Source organism: Channa argus, chromosome 19, assembly GCF_033026475.1.
Source record: "Channa argus isolate prfri chromosome 19, Channa argus male v1.0, whole genome shotgun sequence".
NCBI lineage: Eukaryota > Metazoa > Chordata > Actinopteri > Anabantiformes > Channidae > Channa > Channa argus.
The window spans coordinates 218,366-239,513 of NC_090215.1; the positions used below are offsets into that span (position 1 = coordinate 218,366).

General features: G+C 39.3%; 1 protein-coding gene across 4 annotated transcripts in view; it reads left to right on the forward strand.

Moving 5' to 3' along the window:
• Positions 1-21,148, forward strand: part of mpp7a (MAGUK p55 scaffold protein 7a) — a 135,572-nt gene that overhangs the window by 40,983 nt on the left and 73,441 nt on the right. For all 4 annotated transcript variants that reach the window (XM_067485904.1, XM_067485905.1, XM_067485903.1 and 1 more), the window contains 2 exons: positions 4,494-4,571; positions 20,720-20,800. In XM_067485904.1, the coding sequence (XP_067342005.1) occupies positions 4,494-4,571; positions 20,720-20,800 (159 nt within the window). The remainder of the gene's footprint in view (positions 1-4,493; positions 4,572-20,719; positions 20,801-21,148) is intronic.

A 21,148-nucleotide genomic window follows, 5' to 3' on the forward strand; every position in this document is an offset into this window, starting at 1 on the left:
GCAGGTGGAGGAAAATCTATAGAGATGCAGGTCTCCTCTGGAAATCAAAGGAATGAAGCTTAGCCGCAGCAAGACAGAATATATGTGTGTCAATGAGAGGGACCCAGGTGGAACAGTGAGGTTACCGGGAGCAGAGGTGAAGAAGGTGCAGGACTTTAAGTACTTAGAGTCAACGGTTCAGAGCAAAAGAGAGTGTGGAAAACAGGTGAAGAGGCGAGTGCAAGAAGGTTGGAACAGTTGGAGAAAAGTGTCAGGTGTGTTGTGTGATAAAAGAGGATCAGTGGAATGAAAGGAAAAGTTTTCAAGACTGTGGTGAGACCAGTGATGTTGTTCAGCTTAGATACAGTGGCACTGAAGAAAAGACAGGAGGCAGAGCTGGTGGTAGCAGAGTTTAAGATGTTGAGGTTCTCTTTGGGAGTGACGAGGATGGACAGGATCAGGAATGAGTACATCAGAGGGACAGCTAATGTTTGATGTTTTGATTAAGTCAGAGAGGCCAGATTGAGGTGGTTCGGAATTGTTCAGAGGAGAGACTGTGATTATATCGGTAGAAGGATGCTGAAGTTGGAGCTGCCAGGCAAGAGGTCTAGAGGAAGACCAAAGAGGAGATTTATGGATGTAGTGAGTGAGGACATGAAGTTAGTTTGGTGTGAAAGAAGAGGATACAGAGGAGAGGGTTAGATGGAGACACATGATTCGCTGTGGCGACCCCTAAAAGGGAACAGCCGAAAGGAAAAGAAGACCTAGGCTGATTAAGAATCGACCGTACTTTAGATGGTGCAGCACTCTTATCCAGAAATATGGCTGGTTTTATCAGACAACCAAAGTATGACAATTCAGGGTTGAGCCTAGGAAGCAGAGATCCAATCCTACATTTCTTTTGTAGCATTTGTTGCTCAGTTGGTAAGGCAGTTACCAACTGAGCACAGGTTCAGTAATTCGATCCCCGCTCCCAGCTATATGTCAAAGTGTCCTTGGGAAAGACACTGAACCCCAAGTTGCTCCTGGTTAGTCAGGTAAGCACCTTGCATGGCAGCCACCGCCATGGGTGTGTGAGTGTGTGGGGGAATGGGTGAATGGGAATCACAGTTGTAAAACACTTTGGATAAAAGCGCTATATAAGTGGCTATTTACATTTCTTTAGTATCGTTGTCTCCAATGAGGACATACTTTAATTTTACTTGACAGTCCATGTATTCAGAAAAAACAGCCCCTCTCTACCTGTGGCGATATATGGACTTGCAGTCTGGGATTGCGCGCTCGAGTATAGATCAGACACATGTGGTTTTGTTGAACAAAACTTCTATATAGATGATGGATTGAAGTCAATACCAACTAAAGAAGAAGCAATAGACCTTCTGCGAAGAATATAAGCACAACTAGCAGAGTCAAATTTGAGGCTTCACAATACCAGGTCCAATAGTGTTAAGGTGCTGAAGGCCTTTCCACCAGAGGAACTTGTGAAGGAGATTAAAGATCTTGAGTTGACAGGAGATGCCTTGCCAGTACAATGCAGCTTTGATTTAAGTTGGGAAGTTTCCACAGACACCTTTAGTTTTCAGGTGAGAACAAGCCATTTACAAAGTAGAGAGTTCTTTTAACTATAAATAGTATTTTTGATCCACTTGGACTTGCAGCATACAGGGACATACAGTGCTGCTTCTGTGGGTCTTCACATTGGAAGGAGGGGGATCAGGATTCTCCAATATCTGAGGTCAAGTTCAAGGGTTTGAATGCTTGGAAAAACTCTTTGCAGGCTCCGAAAAACTTACACTTACATGGAAGTGTTTCCTTCTAAGGCTCAATAGAAGGAAATATGCATCTTTTCAGATGCTTCCACCCAGGCAATTGGCCAGGCATATTTGAAGACATTTGGCAATGAAGGAAAATGCCATATTGGCTTCATTCTTGCAAAAACCAAACTAGCATCAGAAACAACTATTCCATGTCTTGAGTTATATGTAGTGATGCTAGCTGTTGAGATGGCTGATCTTATCACAGACAAAGTAAATTGCACCCCAGATGTTATTAGCTTTTATTGCTAGACTGTGTTAGGGTAGATATACAGCAAAACCCACCATTTTTATGTATATATGTTCATAACCATGTACAAAGGATTCTGTAGTCAACCAGTCCAAAGCAATGGCATTTTGTCCCCACTGAGAAAAATCCTGCTCAAATCAAGCTCAAGTATTAGCCTCGAAGTTAGTCAACACAACGTGGTTCATAGGACATGAATTCTTGCGCTAGCGACATATCCAGTATGTCACAGTTGACCATTCTTTTGAGTTTGTTTTTTCGGATCTCATTCCCTAACAAAAATGGGAAGGTGTATAAATTGGAGCTGAAAGTTACTAAAGATAGATCACCTAAAACATTCTTTAGGCCAGTGACAGAAGTCATCTTTCTGCTTGCAATAAACAATTCAGGGTCATTTGTTTAATGTAATATGTTGATGTATTCTCTATTATCAGCCTGATATCTTATACAGATATCAGGCTGGGAGTGTTTTGCTTTTAGTTACTTTGTTTAGTGAGTGAAACCTGTAGTTCTTTTTTGACCCTGTATCCCTGTGAACAATTTTTTTTTCTGCACTTTAAATATACCTGCTACATAGCAAAGGAAACAGGACGTAGGTAGTTAACAACACCACATCGCTGAAAAGGACACAGTAAGTTTGAGAAGAGTTGTAATCCACTGCCATCCTTTCATTTAGAGCCCTCTGAAGGTATCATCTTATAATTGGCCAGTTTTATGTCTTCTGGTAGCAGAAATGTTAGTTATTAAGTATATATCGTAAATAAGACCTTTAAATCTGTTTAAACTTTAAACCCTCTTTAAATCTGTAATTCATTGCCACTTGCAAACTGAAGGCTGCTCTAGAGATTTGTTCTACATGTGTGGTAAAGTAAATGGTAAATGGTCTGCAAAGAAAGGCCAAGTCACAATTAGTTTACTGAGTCTGTCTGCTTGCTTTGCTATTTGCAACAACTTTTCCAACTATGTAACTTTTCTTTTCATGCCTCTGTGCAGATGACAAATGTAGTCAGAGGAATTGTGTTTGTGTTGTGTGCCATTCCTAGGAGTTCGATTTTTCCTAAAGAGAATTTATTCAGATTTGGCACAAGCATCCATTTGGGCTCAAGGATTCTCAACAGACTTGAATATAAACTGCAACCTGACTGGTTCATGAAGGCTACAACAGTGATGCAGAAATTCTAGTGGATATTATCTCGTTTGCTAATAAAAGCTTCCCCAAAACGTTTAGCTGCAGTATGGGCCAAAACTACTGTTAAACTTTTCCAGTGGAAATATTTTGATACGGAATAGACCCTATTCTGTGATTCTATAATCTCAGAGCATTTACAATATGCTCAGTCTTGCTACTGTATCACATTTACCAGTCTGAAAACAGATGTTTTAATTGTACTTAGCTCTCAATGTAATGGCAAACTGATTGTTTTTCTTGTAACACTGTCCTTCTCAATGATTCTCTGTCACAAATTGTTCCATCTGTGCATAACTGTGGATGTGCAAGATCCCACGTGTGGATTTGGCCCTGCAGAAACTAAGCTGGCCAAATGGCTTCTCTGTCACTGTCTTGCAGTCAGAGGACCTTCTTTTCCACAATCAAATGGGAATGCTTACTGGGAAATCCAGCTGGTTCTCCTAGCTTTTGGTCCTGCTATCAGTCAGACTCATACTAGCTTCCCTTCACCATGCTGGGCTGATGACAGACTCAAGAATAGCTAATGGGAGGATAGTCGATGCAACCTGACAAAAGCCTACAGGCTTTCAACATTCCTGCAGAGCTGCTTTTAAATCACATATAGGATGGTTGTAGTTTTTTGTGGGTCTGTGTGTGTAGCCAGAAGTACTATTGTGTGATTGTGTATTTAACTGCATGTATGGTTGCATGCAACTTACTCCCTCTCTGTTTTGGATATCAGGCCTACTTTCCATTATAGTAATTCTTTAGAGATGAAGCTTTGTCTGTTAACATTGTGCAGTTGCGGTGCTGAGTTTGATAAGGAAATGTTTAGCCAATTTACCCAGACTGTTGAGATGATTTGGATTCACTAGGCCGCTAGGGCATATTGAAACCATGGTGGAAAACTGGATTATTTGTTCTGTCTCTTAGCTAGTGCACAGGAAGTCTAAAAGTTATGTACTTTTCACGTCTGGAAGTGTGATTGTGTCATTTTGATGAAAGGTGAATGTGTGTGTGTGTGTGAGTAGATAATGCTTTTTTGTCTGTATTTTTTTTTATATTTTTTAAATTTGTGTGTTTGCCAAGGAAAGCATTGCTATGGACAAGTCTATGTTTTTGAGTTTGAGAAATTGAGAATTTTTTTGTTTGTTTGTTGTTGTTATATTTATTTACCTCACTTGTAAGTCGCTTTGGATAAAAGCGTCTGCTAAATGACTAAATGTAAAATTTAAATGTATTTATTTATTTTTTTGCTTACTGATAATCACAACCTGTCTTTCAGATCCATGAACGACTGCAGCATTATGAGGAGAGCAAACCTGTCCCCATCCTGGACAATGCTGCAGCTCTAGCCCATGAAGTAAGTTGCATCCACTGAGGATAAAGCATTTTTACATGTATTAGTAAGGTGTTAATTCACCATGCACATTATAATGGCTTTAATGCTCCATGGCAGATTCTCCAAGCGTGTGACAGTCGCTTGATCAATGAACATCATTCTTTCAAAAAATAATCCCTCAATTGGTATTTTGATTTAAATTTTGAAGTGATTCTGAACTCATCCATGCTGCCTTTACTGCAGTGGAAGAATGAAATTGTGTGAATTTAATCAGTCTCAAAGGATCGTGTAAAACGTGTTACTATGATTATTAATAATAATAATGTACCATTTCCGTCTGATGTTGAAATTCTGTGATGCAGCTAAATAAAATTAGCTACTCAAGCTAACAAGATAAACACATGGTAGTAATTCACTAATGTAATGTAACCTTTATTTATATAACGCAATCAAGGATTGACCTAAGCACTAAAAAAAACATAAAACAATAAAAGATTAAAAATAAAACAATAAAATAGAATAATAAAAACAACAGTCTGAGATCACTCATTACCTATCAAATGCCTGCTTGAACAAGTGAAATAAGAAGCTGCCAGACCATTAAGAGCTTTAAAAGTGAGTAATGGTATCTTAAATTGGATCCTGAAGTGCATAGGAAGTGAATGAAGAGGACACAACACAGGTGTTATGTGGTCACACTTATGTCCCGTGCCATTCTGGATCAACTTTAACCACTAAAGAATCAAGTAGTTAACACCAAAATACATAGTAGTAGTCAAGCCTTGAGGAAATAAAAGCATGAAAGGCTTTACCTTGGCGAGAGAGCGCAATTGGAAAAAAACTGTTTTTGTGCACCCTCACCAAGGTAGTTTTGGTACTTGCACCAGATGTAAAACCAGACATTTTTACATAAATACCATTAAAATTTAAAAAACTTACTGATTCAAAAGAAATTTCTCTAAGATTTTGGATAAAAACGGTAACCACAGCTGTTTAAAAGCATCTGGGGCTAACCCCAGCTTAAGACACTCATTAAAAAAAAACAAGTAACATAGGATCAACACTTCTAAAGACCTCTTTGAGTAACCTGCTAGGAATAACATCCAAAGGGCTATTAGTAGGTTTCAGAGATTTTACAACAGGTAAAATATTAAAAGAAACAGGAATAAAATGATCAACGGACACCGATGAACAGGAGACATCTGAAAAAGACTTACAATCAATACCTCTTCTCATTGCCGCAACTTTTCCAGCAAAATTATTCAGAAGTTCATTGCAACAATCCACAGAATCATTAACAGCAGTAAGAAGTGCAGGATGAACAACTGAGTTGATTGTTCTGAATAAAACTCGGGGATTGTGCATGTGATCATTAGTACCTCTTGATTAAAAACTTGGCCTTGGCTAATTTCACCGCATCCTGATATTCCTTTCTGAATATGTAATCTGAGCAGTCTCTCAGACTACGTTCCGCTTGCCAAGCACGTTTCCTCAGAGCACGAGTGGTGTCATTTAGGCACAGGTTCACAGCGGGCTTGCAGACTTAACGTCTCGGGGGCTAATGTATCAAAAATATCTGAACAAATAGAATAAAACAAAGTAAAAAAATCATCTAGATTCGACAGGTGTAGTTCACCAATTACACATAACGCTGATGACATAAACCCAGATGAAAAAGCATCGGGAGTCTGTGAAGATATAGGACGGAAGCAACAGACTGGAAGGCGTGATACAGTATTTGGAAGAAGAGAAATGGAAATGTCAAACAACCCTGGGAAATTATTGGCACCATCTTGTTTTCTCTACTTTTACTTTCATTTTTTCCTAAATCTCAGTTTGTTATTGGAGAAACTGATAACAGACGTGTAGATGTTTGGTAAAGAGTGACAAATATTGGTAAAAGTTCTAGGTTGGCCATAAATTATAACCACTATTATGTCCTTTGTAATATAGAATTACTTATGGTTACACATCCAGTTTTGTAGAATTTGCATAAAATATTTCTTGTCAAAGTTGCTTAAAAAGTGAAAGCTTTAAATTACAAGTGGCATATCTGTAACACGAACATTCTCTCAAAACGCTTCTTGATAATGTTTAGAAACCATGACAATGTATGTCCTCTTTCATCTCTTATTCAGGAGTGAGTTCTCCTGAACTCACACTGTGCCTATTCTACCCTTGTCCCTTCTCTTCGACCAGATGTCTAGAAAATGAAAACTCAAATTTGCAAAGACAGACTAATCCATTTCTGGCTGAGATGAGATAAACTACAAAGGCAATTTGTAATCCAGAGTATCTGAATATAGGAATTAAATTAAAAGGGTTACAAAATAAATGTAACCCTTATAAAGTGTTGAACATATTAAAATGCAACTAGGTAGTAAAAATGCCTGTATGAGCCAACCAGGGTTTCCTCTGTTTTGTTTATGTTGTGTATTGTGTATTGCATACTGTACTGCATTGTGTGTGGTGTTATTTTTGTGTGTAGTGATGCTTTGATAGTTGCCTTTGATGGTTGCCTTTGTAATTTACCCTTAACTTTGTTGTCTAGTGGTCAAGGGAACAATACATGGCAAGGGTTTATTATTAGAGATGCTGTTCAGCCCAGTTTCTAAAAGGAGCAGACATGACATGGTAACTGGAACAGAGGAACTTACTACAAGGTAGTGGAGACCGCAACAAGGTAGAAGTGAAAGTTTCTGTGTGTACCTGTGGAGGCACACAGTTTCTTACCGAGTCCTGTGAGTTTAGGCATGCTTTGAGATGCTTGTTTAATGAAACTTTGTGAACGTGTTTGTGAGATTGTTGTACCTAAACTGGTATGTACAATTGGGCCGTCATCGGCTAAGTTAAGAAGCAAATACAATAAATGTTCAAAGTTTGTCTTTCAACGATCTCCAGAGTGAAGTATTTGCTGGACCATCAGATTCAAGTAAGATCGCCTCTACATTAGTAAGAAACTAGCTCTACACAGGCTAAACACTACTCAGCCGTAATGGAAGGAGAAATTGATCAGCTAATGTGGAAAAACGACGAGTCTCAAGGCCATGGAGAAAGCTTTGCAAAATCTGATAGACACAAGAAGGGTCAAGTTGGACCAGCTGGTGAAACCAGTTTAATGGAGCAGGACTGCTGCGTGGAGCTGGCAGAACCAAACTGTTGACAGAGTTCAACAAACTGTTTGGTGAGTTTTGTGATACAAATATCTCAATCAAAGAAACATTTTATAGGCTTAAGTCCAAGGAGGATATGAATACTGATCAGCAAGGCTGTTTCGAGCTGATGGCAAGTTCACTTAGATCATTTGATGATAATGCTGTCCATTGGACACATCAGCATCTTGAGGAAGCACATAAGGCAAAGTGTAGATTCTGAAGAATGTGTCTGTGGCGTCCCCAAGGAGATCTAGGAAGTCCAAAACAAGTTCTGTTCGCTCTGCATCATCTTCAGCTTCAAAGGCATGCCTTGAGGTTGACTTGAAAGAGCTAATCTTATTAATGAAGGCGGAGGCATTAAGGCAAAGACACGCTCTAGAGCAGCAAGAAGCTAAGCTTAAGGCAGAAAAAGCTAGGCTTAGGGCAGAAAGGGAGCAGCAAGAAGCGAAAATTAGATCAAAGAAATAAGAACCGGAAATGAACGCTGCTCTTGCAGCTGCTAATGCTGGAAGCCAGATCTTAAGGAAACACGCAGCCCTAGTCGCATCATGTGTTTCAAACGTCAGCAAGTGCAACTTCACGCTTAGTCAGACACAGACAACATATGCTACGGATAAAGTACCTGGCAAGCAATGAAACTGTTAGGGGATGTTTTGGTGTTGGATACAGTGGGAGTGTAAAGGCTGAGGCTCGCCACTGCGATTTCCAAGCAAGCAATGTGAACCAGTTTTCAGTATCAAAGGGTCAACATGCTTCGTTTAGGGATACTCAGTGTAAGAAGGATTTTACCATTCCAGATATGCACCACAGGTTTTATGCTCAAGCTCCTCAAATGGTTCCTACCTCCACCTCTAGACTATAGATTCTTAATCAAAGCATTCTAACACAGGGTGGAAAATAAAATGGGGGATGACAGTGATCAGCTCTACCTTTTAGAGCGGTACAGAAGTGGAAAACCTGGTGCGAAGCTGCTTTCACATGGCACCGAACCAAGGATATCAAAGGGCCAGGGATCTTCTAAAGGAGTATTTTGGGAATGAAAATACGACATCAGTTGCCTGCAAAGATAAGACTGTAACTTGGCAAGCAATTAATCATGCGCTCCAATCATTCACTCTTTTACTATCCAGTTTTGTAAATTCAATGGTATATATAGAATGCATGAAGGAGCTTAATACCGCATGTAGTATGCGGGTGATTGTTTACAAGCTTCCATGTAAGTTGAGAGAGGAGTGGAGGAAGGTGGCTTATTTTATTCCTGAGAGACAAAAGTGTAGGGCTACGTTTAAGGACCTAGTGGACTTTGTAAACACAGAAGCCCTTGTCGTAATGCACCCTTTTTTTCGGGGGGAAGTAGCGAACAAACCTAAGGAATGCTTAAGAGTCCTTCAGGTACCAAGTTAGGGAACGTAGGTGGTTATAAAAAGCGCTTTACCACTACTGTAAAGCAAGTGACTACTCAAAAGAATGTGAGCGTAGAGCCTGGCTTTAGTAAAACAGGCCCTTCTAGTACCATCATAGCCTCACGTAAGTCTTCCAATAGCATCTAAGTCTCACCTGTCTTCCAATACCATCAAAGCCTCACCTAAGTCATGTCTTTTTTGCCATGAGGAATATACTTTTGAACACTGTAAAAAACTACAGAACTACAGAATTCTTCTTACAAGGATAAGATAGAGTTTCTCTAGAGCAAAGGCTTATGCTTCAGATGTCTGAAACCAGGACATATGAGTAGGCGCTGTCTGCATGGGAAAAAGGTTAACCTTCTCCTTACAACCTTAGGGGAAAACAAATTGCAACCAGTCACATGGTGTCAGAGTTAGAAGTAAGCCACCTGGAATCAAATAACTTCATAGAGCTAAATGAGGTGTTTTCACAAAAGGGCATTCCAGTGAGCAACTATAACATACCACGACAAGAAGATGTAGATAAGTGGCCACATCTTAAAGGAGTGCAAATACCTTATTAGTGCAGACATAGGACTGTTGATTGGAACTAATGTTGCCAAGGTAATGGAACCAGAGTAAGTTATTCCTCGCATCAACAATGGGCCTTATGCAGTCGGAACTATGATGGTTTGGTAAACTGGTAAACGGACACTACTGTGTTAATCTCCCATTGAAGGATTTGGACGTTAAAATGACAAACAATTGTGCTACAGCCTGATAAGGACCTCAGCCGGAGTGATGGAAAGGTTTGGTATATTCCTCATCATGGGGTGTACCATCCTAAAAAGCTTAAGCTTCGTGTGCTGTTTGACTGTGGTGCGTCTTATCAGGGAACCTTGTGGAATGAGCAGCTCCTTCAAGGACCAGATCTTACTAGCACAATAATTTGTGTTCTGACTAGTTTTCGTGAAGAGCCTGTGGCAATAGTGGCGGATGTGGAGGTTATGTTCCAACAGTTGAAGGTCTCGTTAGAATACGCTGACCTACTCAGATTCTTGTGGTGAAGTTAGTCAGCCGATGGCAGAATACAGGATAGAGGTGCCTAAAATCCGTTGTGAGTGTTGAAAAGGCTGAGTCTCTTTACCACAGTTAAAGAGACTGTATGCCAGATGGGTTGCTTTAGGTTAAATAAATGGATCAGCAACAATCAAATGGTGTTAGCAGCCATTCCAGCATGCACTTCAGTGGAAAGGATATTGGGTGTGCAATGGTGCATTCAGTCAGATCAATTCAAGTTCAGGGTCATTATACAAAGTAACCCCCCCCCCACCAGAAGAGGGATTTTTATCCGTTCTGAGCTCAGTGTTTGATCCATTGCGAATGCTTGCACCTGTGAATTTATATGCTAGGAAAATAATGCAGGAGCTTTGTAGAATGAGATTTGGATGGGATGAGACTGTGCCCAAATATCAAAATTGAGAGATTTTTCAAACCAAAGGGCTTTTGTCATACAGTGTCTGCTCGACTGCATAATATTGCAGATGCTAGCGAAGATGGCTACGGGACAGTAACATACTTAGATCAGCGAAACATAACTAACCAAGCTCACAGTGCCTTTGTGTTGGGAAAGGCAAGAGTTGCCCCCCTAAACGCCATTACTTTCCCTCGTTTGGAGCTTACTGCAGCAACCTTTGCATTTCGTATGGACAAACTGCTAAGGAAGGAGTTGGAATTACCACTGGAGGATTCTGTCTATTGGACTGATAGTATGGCGGTGCTAAAGTACATCAGCGAAGAGACATCAAGAAGGTCACTCAGTTAGAAGGGGTACTTGGTGCTACATTGACAGATCAACATTTGGATCAAGAGGGTCTGCAGACATTACTCTGTGAGGTGGAAGCCATTATAGTCGGCCAATAACTACCCCTTCAAACGATCCCCTTCTTCTCTTAAAAACCCAGCCTTCGATACCTCTGGGAATTTTCCAGAAAGATTATATTTATGCCCACCGTAGATGGAGACAAGTCTAGTATATGGCAGATCTCTTTTTGAAGCGTTGAGCCAAAGAGCATCTACCTGAGCTCCAAAGGCAGCAAAAATGGACACATGCAAACCGCAATTTTTCTGGGGACATTGTGTTGATTGTTGAAGAGTCAGCGCCTCACAACTCTTGGGTGATTGGCAGGATCATCCACAGAATAAAGGATGAGTAAGGTCTAGTCGGTCAGGTTCGTATCAAGACAAGGACCAACAAGTTAGATAGACCCATAACCTAGGTCTATGCAGGCTGATCTCCTACGGTGTCCTCTGGCACCAGAAGAAGGAAGAGAGAACACCATAGAAGAATAGTCATGATGTTTGTAGATTATTACATGATTTGTTTTGTTTTTTGTGCATAGTCATTTACCTTTGATGGTTGCCTTTGTAGTTTACCTTTTAAGATTGTTGTCCAGTGTTCATGGGAACAATGCAGAGACCGCAGTTCAGCTCAGCTACTGAAGAGAGCAGACGTGTCACGGTAACTGGACCAGAGGAACCCCACAGAGGTAGTGGGGACCGCAACAAGGTAGAAGTTGAGAAGCAAATACAATAAATGTTCAATGTTCGTCATACAACAATCTCCGGAGTGAAGTATTTGCTGGACCGTCAGATTCGAGTAAGATTGCTTCTACAATGCCTAAGAATGATATATTTTGTATCATTTCCAGCTATCTTATCATTTCCAGCTACCTGGTCCTCAAAACTGAAAAGACTGAACTGGTCATTGACTTTAGAAGAATCAAATCTGGACTTCATTCTATTTACATCAACAGCGATTGCATGAAGGGGGTTTCAACTTCCAGTTATTTGGCATACATATGCTTCCGGAGCAAGATGGCACCTGTGTTCGGCTTTGCTGTCGCTCCTTCTCTGCTTTCTCTACCATTTGTGATTTTTCTTGTGTTATATGTTGCTGTATTAGCCCTGCCAGCTAACAATTGTGTGTCGGCTGCTGTTAAGTGTGATCGGCACACGTTGTTTCACATCAAAGAGCTTATGGTGGAACAGGTTCAAACTGTTTTCCCTGCCTGTCTTTGAGTGCTCCGAGACTTAACTTCTGTTGTCTAAGGGCAGTGGACAGCTCTGTTTATGCCTTGTGGGACCTGACCGTAACAGGTAGAGCAGTGCCTACAGCAGGTTTCAGTCAACGCCTCGGGACATGATGTGGCTACAACTGCACCACCTCTCTACGATTTCCACTACAGCCGAGCTTTTCCAACTTGACAGTCCCAGACACCAGGCCCATGAGAGTGGGTTTCATGTTTAAACTTCATGTGCCTGACCGTGACCTGGTAGCGTTAGTCGGAATATATTAATATGAATGAATCCCCGCACTGCTTCGTGTTTGGTAAAGCCCAAAAAACAGGTCGGGGAGGAGAACTTGCCATTGTACACCGTGACTGTTTTTTCTGCCAGTCAGGACTCCTTCAGGTCGTTTGAACACCAAATGGCTAAAGTTGACACTACAAAGTCTTTTTATTATGTTTTTATCTAAAGACCTCCAGGTTTTGCGCGGGTGTTTTTAGATGAGTTTGCAGAGTTTTTATCATATATTATCAAATTGGAGTCTGTGTTGATAGTGGGTGATTTTAACATCCACATTGATGAGACTTCCTGCAACACAGCTTTAAAATTAATATCTTTGACAGAGTCCTTGAACTTCACACAGCATGTCTCCGGTCCCAGTCACACAAAGGGCCATACATTGGACTTGGGTTTAAGTTTGGGCCTGTCTGTGGATCAAATATCTCTCGACGATATTCAAGTGAGTGTTTTGTATTTTCTTTTATTTGACCTTTTATAGGGAGTCTCCACCATCTAAAGTGATCACTCAACGACGTATTCAAAATCAAGCTGCTGATGATAAGTTTTGTTGTTTATTTGGTCCCAGTTTTTTTAATTAGTGTACTGATGCTGAGTTCAGTCATTTAAGAATCATTGTTTGTCTGTTTTAAACAATGTGGCACCACTTAAACATAGTCTTACTTCTCCTCAAAAACAATGTCCTTGGGTAAATGAAAGCATCTTTTGAGCTGTAATCTAAGGACTATGATACGTCACTTCCGTAGTTTCCACATTGTACACTCTGTACAAGTGTTGCAAGAGACCATCAAACATTTAGAAAAAGAACAAAGTAAAAAAATTAACTGATAATTTAATAGTATTTCCTCATAATTCTCTTCTGTCTGACCATTTTCTAATAATATTTGAATTTACAATAACGGACTATACAGCAGTTAGTGGAATTTCCACTACAGCAGATGTTTATCTGAAAATGCTGTGAACAAACTTGAAGAAGTTATTTCTTCATCTTTTTCACCACCATGTGTCAATACTATGGTGAGTAGCCATCTTACTCCTGTATAAGTTGATTATCTAGTTGACGAATCTGCAGCCTCACTGCGTATGATACTAGATAGTGTTGCTCTTCTGAAAAAGAAGGCAGTGAATCAGAGGAGCCGACCTCCATGGTACAATTCACAAATGCACAGCTTAAAGCAGGCCTCACGAAAGTTAGAAAGGAAGTGGTGTTCCACTAATTTAGAAGAATCACGGCTAGCCTGGAAAAACAGTTTAAAAATGTACAAAAAAGCTCTTCATGATGCCAGAACAGCATATTATTAGGCACTAATAGAGAAAAACAAGAACAACCCCTGGTTTCTGTTCAGCACTGTAACCAGGCTGACTAAAAGCCATAGTTCTGTTGAGCCTACCATTCCCTTAACTCTGAGCAGCAATGACTTCATGACTTTCTTTACTAATAAAATTGTAGCCATTAGGGAAAAAATTCACCAGATCCTCCCTACAAATATTACAGATAGATCTTCATGTACAACAGCTCTAGAATCCTCAATAAAGCCCCAATCCCTCTTAGACTGCTTTCACCCACAGATCTCACTGAGCTAAGTTCAACTTTTAGACCCTGTTCCAAGCAAATTGCTAAAAGATGTTCTACCATTAATAGACATGTTCATATTAGATTTGATCAACCTATATTTAGAAACTGGCTATGTACGAAAAGTTGCTGTAATCAAACCACTACTTAAAAAACCTTGTCTTGATCCAGGTGATTTAGCCAACTATAGACCAATATCAAATCTCTCGTTTATTTCTAAAATCCTTGAAAAAGTAGTTGCAAAACAATTATGTGACCACCTGTACAGGAATAATTTGTATGAAGACTTTTAAGTCAGGATTTAGAGTTCATCATAGTACAGAAACAGCATTGGTAAAAGTCACAAATGATCTTATCTTGGCTTCAGATAATGGACTTGTGTCCATACTTGTCTTACTAGACTTTAGTGCAGCATTTGACACCACCTGCATTGGTTTAAATCTTATCTGTTAGACAGATTCCAACTTGTTCATGTTAATGATGGATCTTCTTTCTGCCCAAAACTTAGTTATGGAGTTGCACAGGGATCTGTGTTAGGACCAATACTATTCAGTCTGTATATGTCGCCTTTAGGCAAAATTATTATGAAACATTCCATAAACTTCCACTGCTATGCAGATGATACCCAGCTCTATTTATCTGTGAAACCAGAAGTGACTAACCAATTAGTCAAACTTCAAGCATGCCTAAAAGACATAAAGCCCTTGATGTCCTACAATATATTCAGACAAAACTGAAATTATTCTCTTTGGGCCTAAAAAGATGAGAAATATAGTTACTTTAGATGACATATTTCTCATCTTTTTAGGCCCAAAGAGAATAATTTCAGTTTTGTCTGAATACATTGTAGGACATCAAGGGACATCAAGCCGATTAGACCAATTCGATCCCAGAATACAGGCCTACTTGTAGTTCCCAGAGTTTGCAAAAGTAGAATGGGAGGCAGAGCCTTTAGCTATCAATCCCCTCTTCTTTGGAAACAGCTTCCAATCCAGATTCGGGGGACAGACACCATCTGTACTTTTAAGACTAGGCTTAAAACCTTCCTCTTTGATAAAGCTTATAGTTAAAACTGCTCAGTCAACCTAAACTAGCTCGTACTTAAGATGCTATAGGTTTAGAGTTTTGGGGGACTTCCGCAAGTGCAATGAGCTCCCCTCCTCTTTTTCTCTATACATTTGTCACCACTGTATGCTATTAATTTTGTGTCCCACCAACCTGTATAATGTTTTGTTGTTGCTTTTTGTTGCTCTTTTCCTTTCTCCCTTCACTTTCCACTCACCCCAACCGGTCAAGGCAGATGGCTGCCCAACCTGAGCCTTGTTCTGCTGTAGGTTTCTTCCCTTAAAGGGAGTTTTCCCTCTCCAATGCTGCCTAGGGCTTGCTCAAGGGGGATTTGTTGGGTTGCCTCTACATACTTGTGTAGTCTGGACTTTATTATGTCAAGTGTCTTGAGTGACTTTGTTGTAAATTGGTGCTATATAAATAAAGTTGAATTGAATCTTTAGTCTTAGAAGAAATTGTCGTAAAGTAGAGCATTTGTGTTAAACCTCTAAACTTAAAGTTACACACATTACACCCTTAAGGAGCTGATCACATCTCATGATTAAACAGGCCAGATCAGATTATTTCACCAAGCTTATATCTGCAAATAAGAAAAATACTGAAGTCCTGTTTGATTCCATTAAAACATATATTGTCTTGCCCTCAGCTCCACTTCTGTAAACTATTCATTTGACTTTGACAGATTTTAAAATTACTTTGTCAGTAAAGTGCAGGACATTAGAAACCGTATTTCTCCTTCCTCGCATACCTATAATAGAGGTTCTCCTCTCCACACTTGGTCCTGTTTTTCTCCTGTCAGCCTCCAGGACATGAAACCTTCTAGCCCTGTTGACATCATTCCAACCACTTTACTGTTACAACACTGCTGATTCACTTGGTCCCTGTCTGGTAAATATGATAAACTTGTCTCTTTCTACTGGCAAGGTCCCCTCCTTTTTAAACAAGCTGTAGTGAACTCCATTCTTAAAAAGCCCAACCTGGATCCTTCTGAACCTATAAACTACAGGTCTGTATATCTAAATTAATGTCCAAAATATTAGAAAAGTGGTAGCCCAACAACATTCCACTTATCTGCATCATCATCAAATATTGGACAAGTTTCAATCAGGTTTCAGCAAAATTGGACAGAGACAGCTCTTTTAAAAGTGTCAAGTGACATTTTGATGGCAGCGAACTCAGGCCAGTACACAGTGTTGGTTTTTCTGGACCTAACTTCAGCGTTTGATACAGTTGACAATACATTTTTACTAAATTCTATTCAAATTCAAATTCTAAATTCTTTTATTATATGTGACACCTCTTGCTAAGATAATTCAGAGATTTATGTGGGTCTCTTATATGCTGGACATTTATGCTTCAGTTATATTGTTCTTTCAGAGAGTCTGAGTTTCACTTGTGTCCTAGCTTGTTGGAATGCTTGTTTTGTATTAAGGAGTGATTGTGTAATAACTACCTTCAACTAAATTTAAAAAAAGACAAAGTTGATTGTTGCCCTGGATAAGAAAATTCAGCAGATCAGGCAACATGGTTCCTTAGGGTCCTCTGTTCAGGCAACCCTCAGGAACCTCTGTGTTGTATTTGATCAATCTATGTCCCTAGCTCAACATTCAGGACAAATGGTCAAAAACAGTTTTTGCGCTGTACGGAATATTTCTAAAATGTGAAATATGTTGTCCAATATGGATTTTGGGATGATCATACATGCTTTTATCTCATCTTGTTTTGACTATTGTATTCACTCTTCACTTGTCTTAACAAACATGTTATAAATCGCCTTCAGACTGTTCAGAACTCAGTAGCGAGCATTTTAACAGGAACCAGTAGAAGAACCCACATCACACTGGTATGAGTGTGCGTTTTATTGTGAGTGTGAATGAATGAATGAGAAGCAGTTTAAAGCGCTTTGAGTGCCAATAGGTAGAAAAGCGCTATATAAGTGCAGACCATTTACCATTTAATGCTCCTGAGTACATTTCTGACCTGTTGACCCCTGATGACTTCTCTAGAGCTTCTCTTCTCTATTGAGGTCATCAGGTGAAAATCTGCTTGTGGTCCCTAAAACCAATCATAAAACATGGAAGGACCTTTCTTTTCAATGTGTGGCTCCCAGACCGTGGAACACGCCCCGGGGCGCCCGTCTCTGCGTGTGGCTGATTCTTGCGATTCTTTTAAAAGCAAATGAAAACACTCTTTTTCAGATGAGCTTTTAGCTGAATGGGTTCTTATGGTTGCATCTTTGTTGTAGTTGTGTTTTAATTTACGTTTGAAGTTTTATTATCTATTATTTTCAGTTTTTTACATTTTTAAAGCACTATGTGACTTTATTTGTGAAAGGTGCTATATAAATATATTTTACTTATTTATATAGACAATGACCTCTCATGGAACACAAAAACCACACTGGTAAAGAAGGGACAGCAGCGACTGTACCTGCTAAGGAAAACTTCTTGTGTCCTTCTATCTCTGCCATATTGAGAACATAATGAATTACTGCGTGTCTGTGTTGTTTACCACTTGCCTTGCAGCAGACAAGTGCTCTAAAGGGTAATTTCTTCTGCCCATAAAAATATTGGCTGCCTACCCTTTTCTTCAAGGATATTTATAGCTCTTACCGTGTCAGAAAAGCCTTCAACATCATGAAAGACTCTCCTCACCCTAAAAATCTTCAGTTTGAACTGCTGCGTTCAGGCAGGTGTTGCAGGACCATTAGTTTTAACATACAGGTTAAAACCATTTTTATCCCAGAGCCATTTATGCACTATGCTAATAAAGTACAAGGTATCTGTATTGCAACAATGAGAACTGCCTTGAGCACTTTAGTTGCCGGGCCATTAATGAATTGCAATTCATTACCTCTAATGACATATAACTCTCCTTTAAATACGAGTAAGCATGCAGCGTGGTGTGAGAATGTGGGAAGCCAAAGTTTGATTTTATAGTAAATTTGATAAAACATTCAAAGCAGCACAGTCAAACTTAAAGACTGAGCAATGTTTGATATCTGATGCAATGTTTAAAAGCACCTTTCAGACCTAAAGTTCACTTATGGTCACTACATCAGAGGCGGCAAACAATAGAGTAGTACGAACATTCTCACATACAGACAACAACACAGTTCTCAAGTACAAGGCACAGCACTAGGTGGGAAACAGTGACAGTACAGTTCGATCAATAAAGTGGCTCTGCCATAAATTCTACTTTTAGAAGGTTATAATTTCCCAGTTTTTAGGTTGAAACTCTGAGAAAGGTGATAATTTAACTATGTGTTTATTATAGAGGTCAAAGTGGGTTGTAGAGTCACACTGTAGTGGATTATAAGAAGAGGTGGTTCATCACCATATTTAAAATGAGGGGGCCAAAACATTGCATTCCATTAAATTGCACAGGTGGTCATAATGTTATCCCTGATTGGTGTTTATTGTAGGCTGTTGCAGAACGGTTTAAGACATTGGCATTTGGTTTATTTGTGATTTGTTTATTTTCTTTACTGAGGAGATTTGCATATAATTGCCTTAATGTGCATATATTTTCTTAGCACTAAATGGTTCATCATTTTGCAAGCCACTGTATTTGTTACCATAGCATTACATGCCCCTCCTGCAATAATTTTACCTCTGATGCATCCAGTGTAGTCTCTTCTAGATGTACAACACTTCTTTTAGAAATATTTTTTCCTCTGAAAATGACATGAAAAAAAGCAACTTCTCCAAACTCCAGTAGTTTACATAGTACAGTCAATTTTGTATAACTAGAGCAGAAAGTGGATCAATTATGTCTCAATCTGGCAAAATTTATAAGGAATTTGTGCAGTTATTTACCCATCAGAATTTGTAGCTACGATGGGCAAGAGCGCTCATAGCACTGCAAATTTGAGAAAACGCATGCAAGTAGACAAAACACAAGCAAATGTAAAAATTTGACAACACATCACGGCATTAAGAAATGTGCAGCAAAACGCCACAACACAACCAAATTGAGAAATCTGGTGCAAAAAGCCACAATACAACCAAATTGAGAATTGTGCTGCAAAAAAAACAAACCACAACACAAAACAAATTGAGAAAAGCACTTGAACATAAGGAATGGACTGGATTATGCCTGAAAGGTTTACCAAAAAAACAAAATCTACAATGGCCCATCAAGCCACTCTGGTTACTGCTAATAACACCCAAAACACACACGTCACATACTTTTGAATAAAGCCTAATTAATGCGTTAAATGGTAGAATGATGATCATGCTACAGTAGTTAGCTAATTTAGCTTTAAACAATTATGGCTCTAGAAGGAAGAACACCACATCTGCATTGAGTTTCACTCCTTTATTTTTTTAATGCACTCCATCTTGATAAAAGCAACACCAATGTTAAACCTGGTTGTAGCTCTCTCTCTCTCTCTGTCCAACTCTCTCTGCATCATACAGGCCCAGTTTCCAACTCCATTTGGCTTGTAGCCGCAGGGCAGTTCTCCATTGCTCAGTATACGCTTTCTCAAAAACATGCATTATGCCATGCGCCTTGTATACATTTTGCATAGTGTGTTTTGACATGTCTGTTAAGAAATGGCAACGGAAGGCCTGTAGGTCACCCATTGTCATGAATATCAGTAGAACAGCTGAGGGACACCACATTCTGCCCTATTTTCAGTTGATTTAGAAATCGCTAAATCAACTGAAATAGCTAGAAAAGGCTCCTGTACATACCCTTGTTTCCATGGTGATACAAATCTTAAAAAAGTTGTTTTCTGATTCTGTGCATACACACAGTTTTAGTATTAAATCTAGAAAATGTTATGCATCTTCCCCCGGTCTGTGAACTGTGTGTAGTGAGCATAAATCACTTATACCAGTTCAGTTTAAGCAGGGCATTTGTGTGAAATGGCTTACTGCTTCTTTCCACAATTCACATCCAGCGGGACCATCCATAAATCAGACTGTAGACAGTGGAGCATGGCCTGGGCTTTAAAGCTCAGTCACTTCTTTCAGTTACCAGACATTCATCATAAATTCAGTCATGCTCAATCAGTCTGCTCAGAGAAGTTCTATTAGATTGTTTCCAGGGTTGTTTATCTAGGATATTTCTGTCTGATGGGCTCTGTTTTCAAAGAGAAGCCAGTCATTACAAGCACAGCCAGTGCCACTGAATATACAATTGTTTGGTTTAGCCAAAATTTAGGGGGTTACGTTAGTTTAATACAGTAAGCATACAGTGTATAAAAGTGTAAAAGACTCTGCTTTGAAAAAACTTCTGCTTCCTGAATGATCCCAAACACTGAATATTGTGTCAATAACTCCTGTCATTTGTGACACAAGGCAGACCTTCTCACGGTTACCCATATAACAAATAAAGAATACAATTTAACCACTATGTTTAAGTACAGCACAGGTGAAATTAGAATCAGTAATACACTAGGTTTACCCACAATGATTTTGTCTTTGTGAAATGAAAAAATGGTTAATATTAAAAATACAAAAAAGTCATAAATGCTTGAGACCTGCAATGGAAAATAGCAGGACTACAACATTAGCCAGGTATTTTAGTTCAGAGTTATTAGTAAATTTCTGAAAATTGAGAAAACTGTCCTGTCACATTATGTGTTTATGTGAAAAAGCTGTCTCTTCTCTTTAGCTGTCTGAGGAACTGGAGGGGAAATCAGCCAGTAGAGAAATAGAAGAGCTTCTCATACTACTGACAGAACCCCAAATAAAGGTGAGTGTGATTGCTTTTAATTACAATCTCTGTTATTTTATAGTGAGCAGATGTAAACAAGCTAGGTAAACAAGTTAGGTTATGTTGTTGACTTCATCAAAATATTGTATGATGCCAGTGATGTCATTGCACAAACACTGTGAAGCTTTGCCTTTAAGCAACCTGAATAACTTGTTGTAAGCAAATATGAAGTCGCAAGATTCAGATAAATATTTTCTACTATGTCCACTGATCTTGTCAGTTGTATGCAGACACCTACAAAATAAACTGACATACCTTATTTTTAAATGAATCCATTAGGCCTAAACAATTAGGCCACAGGGAAGTATACAGAACACAGCACAGTAT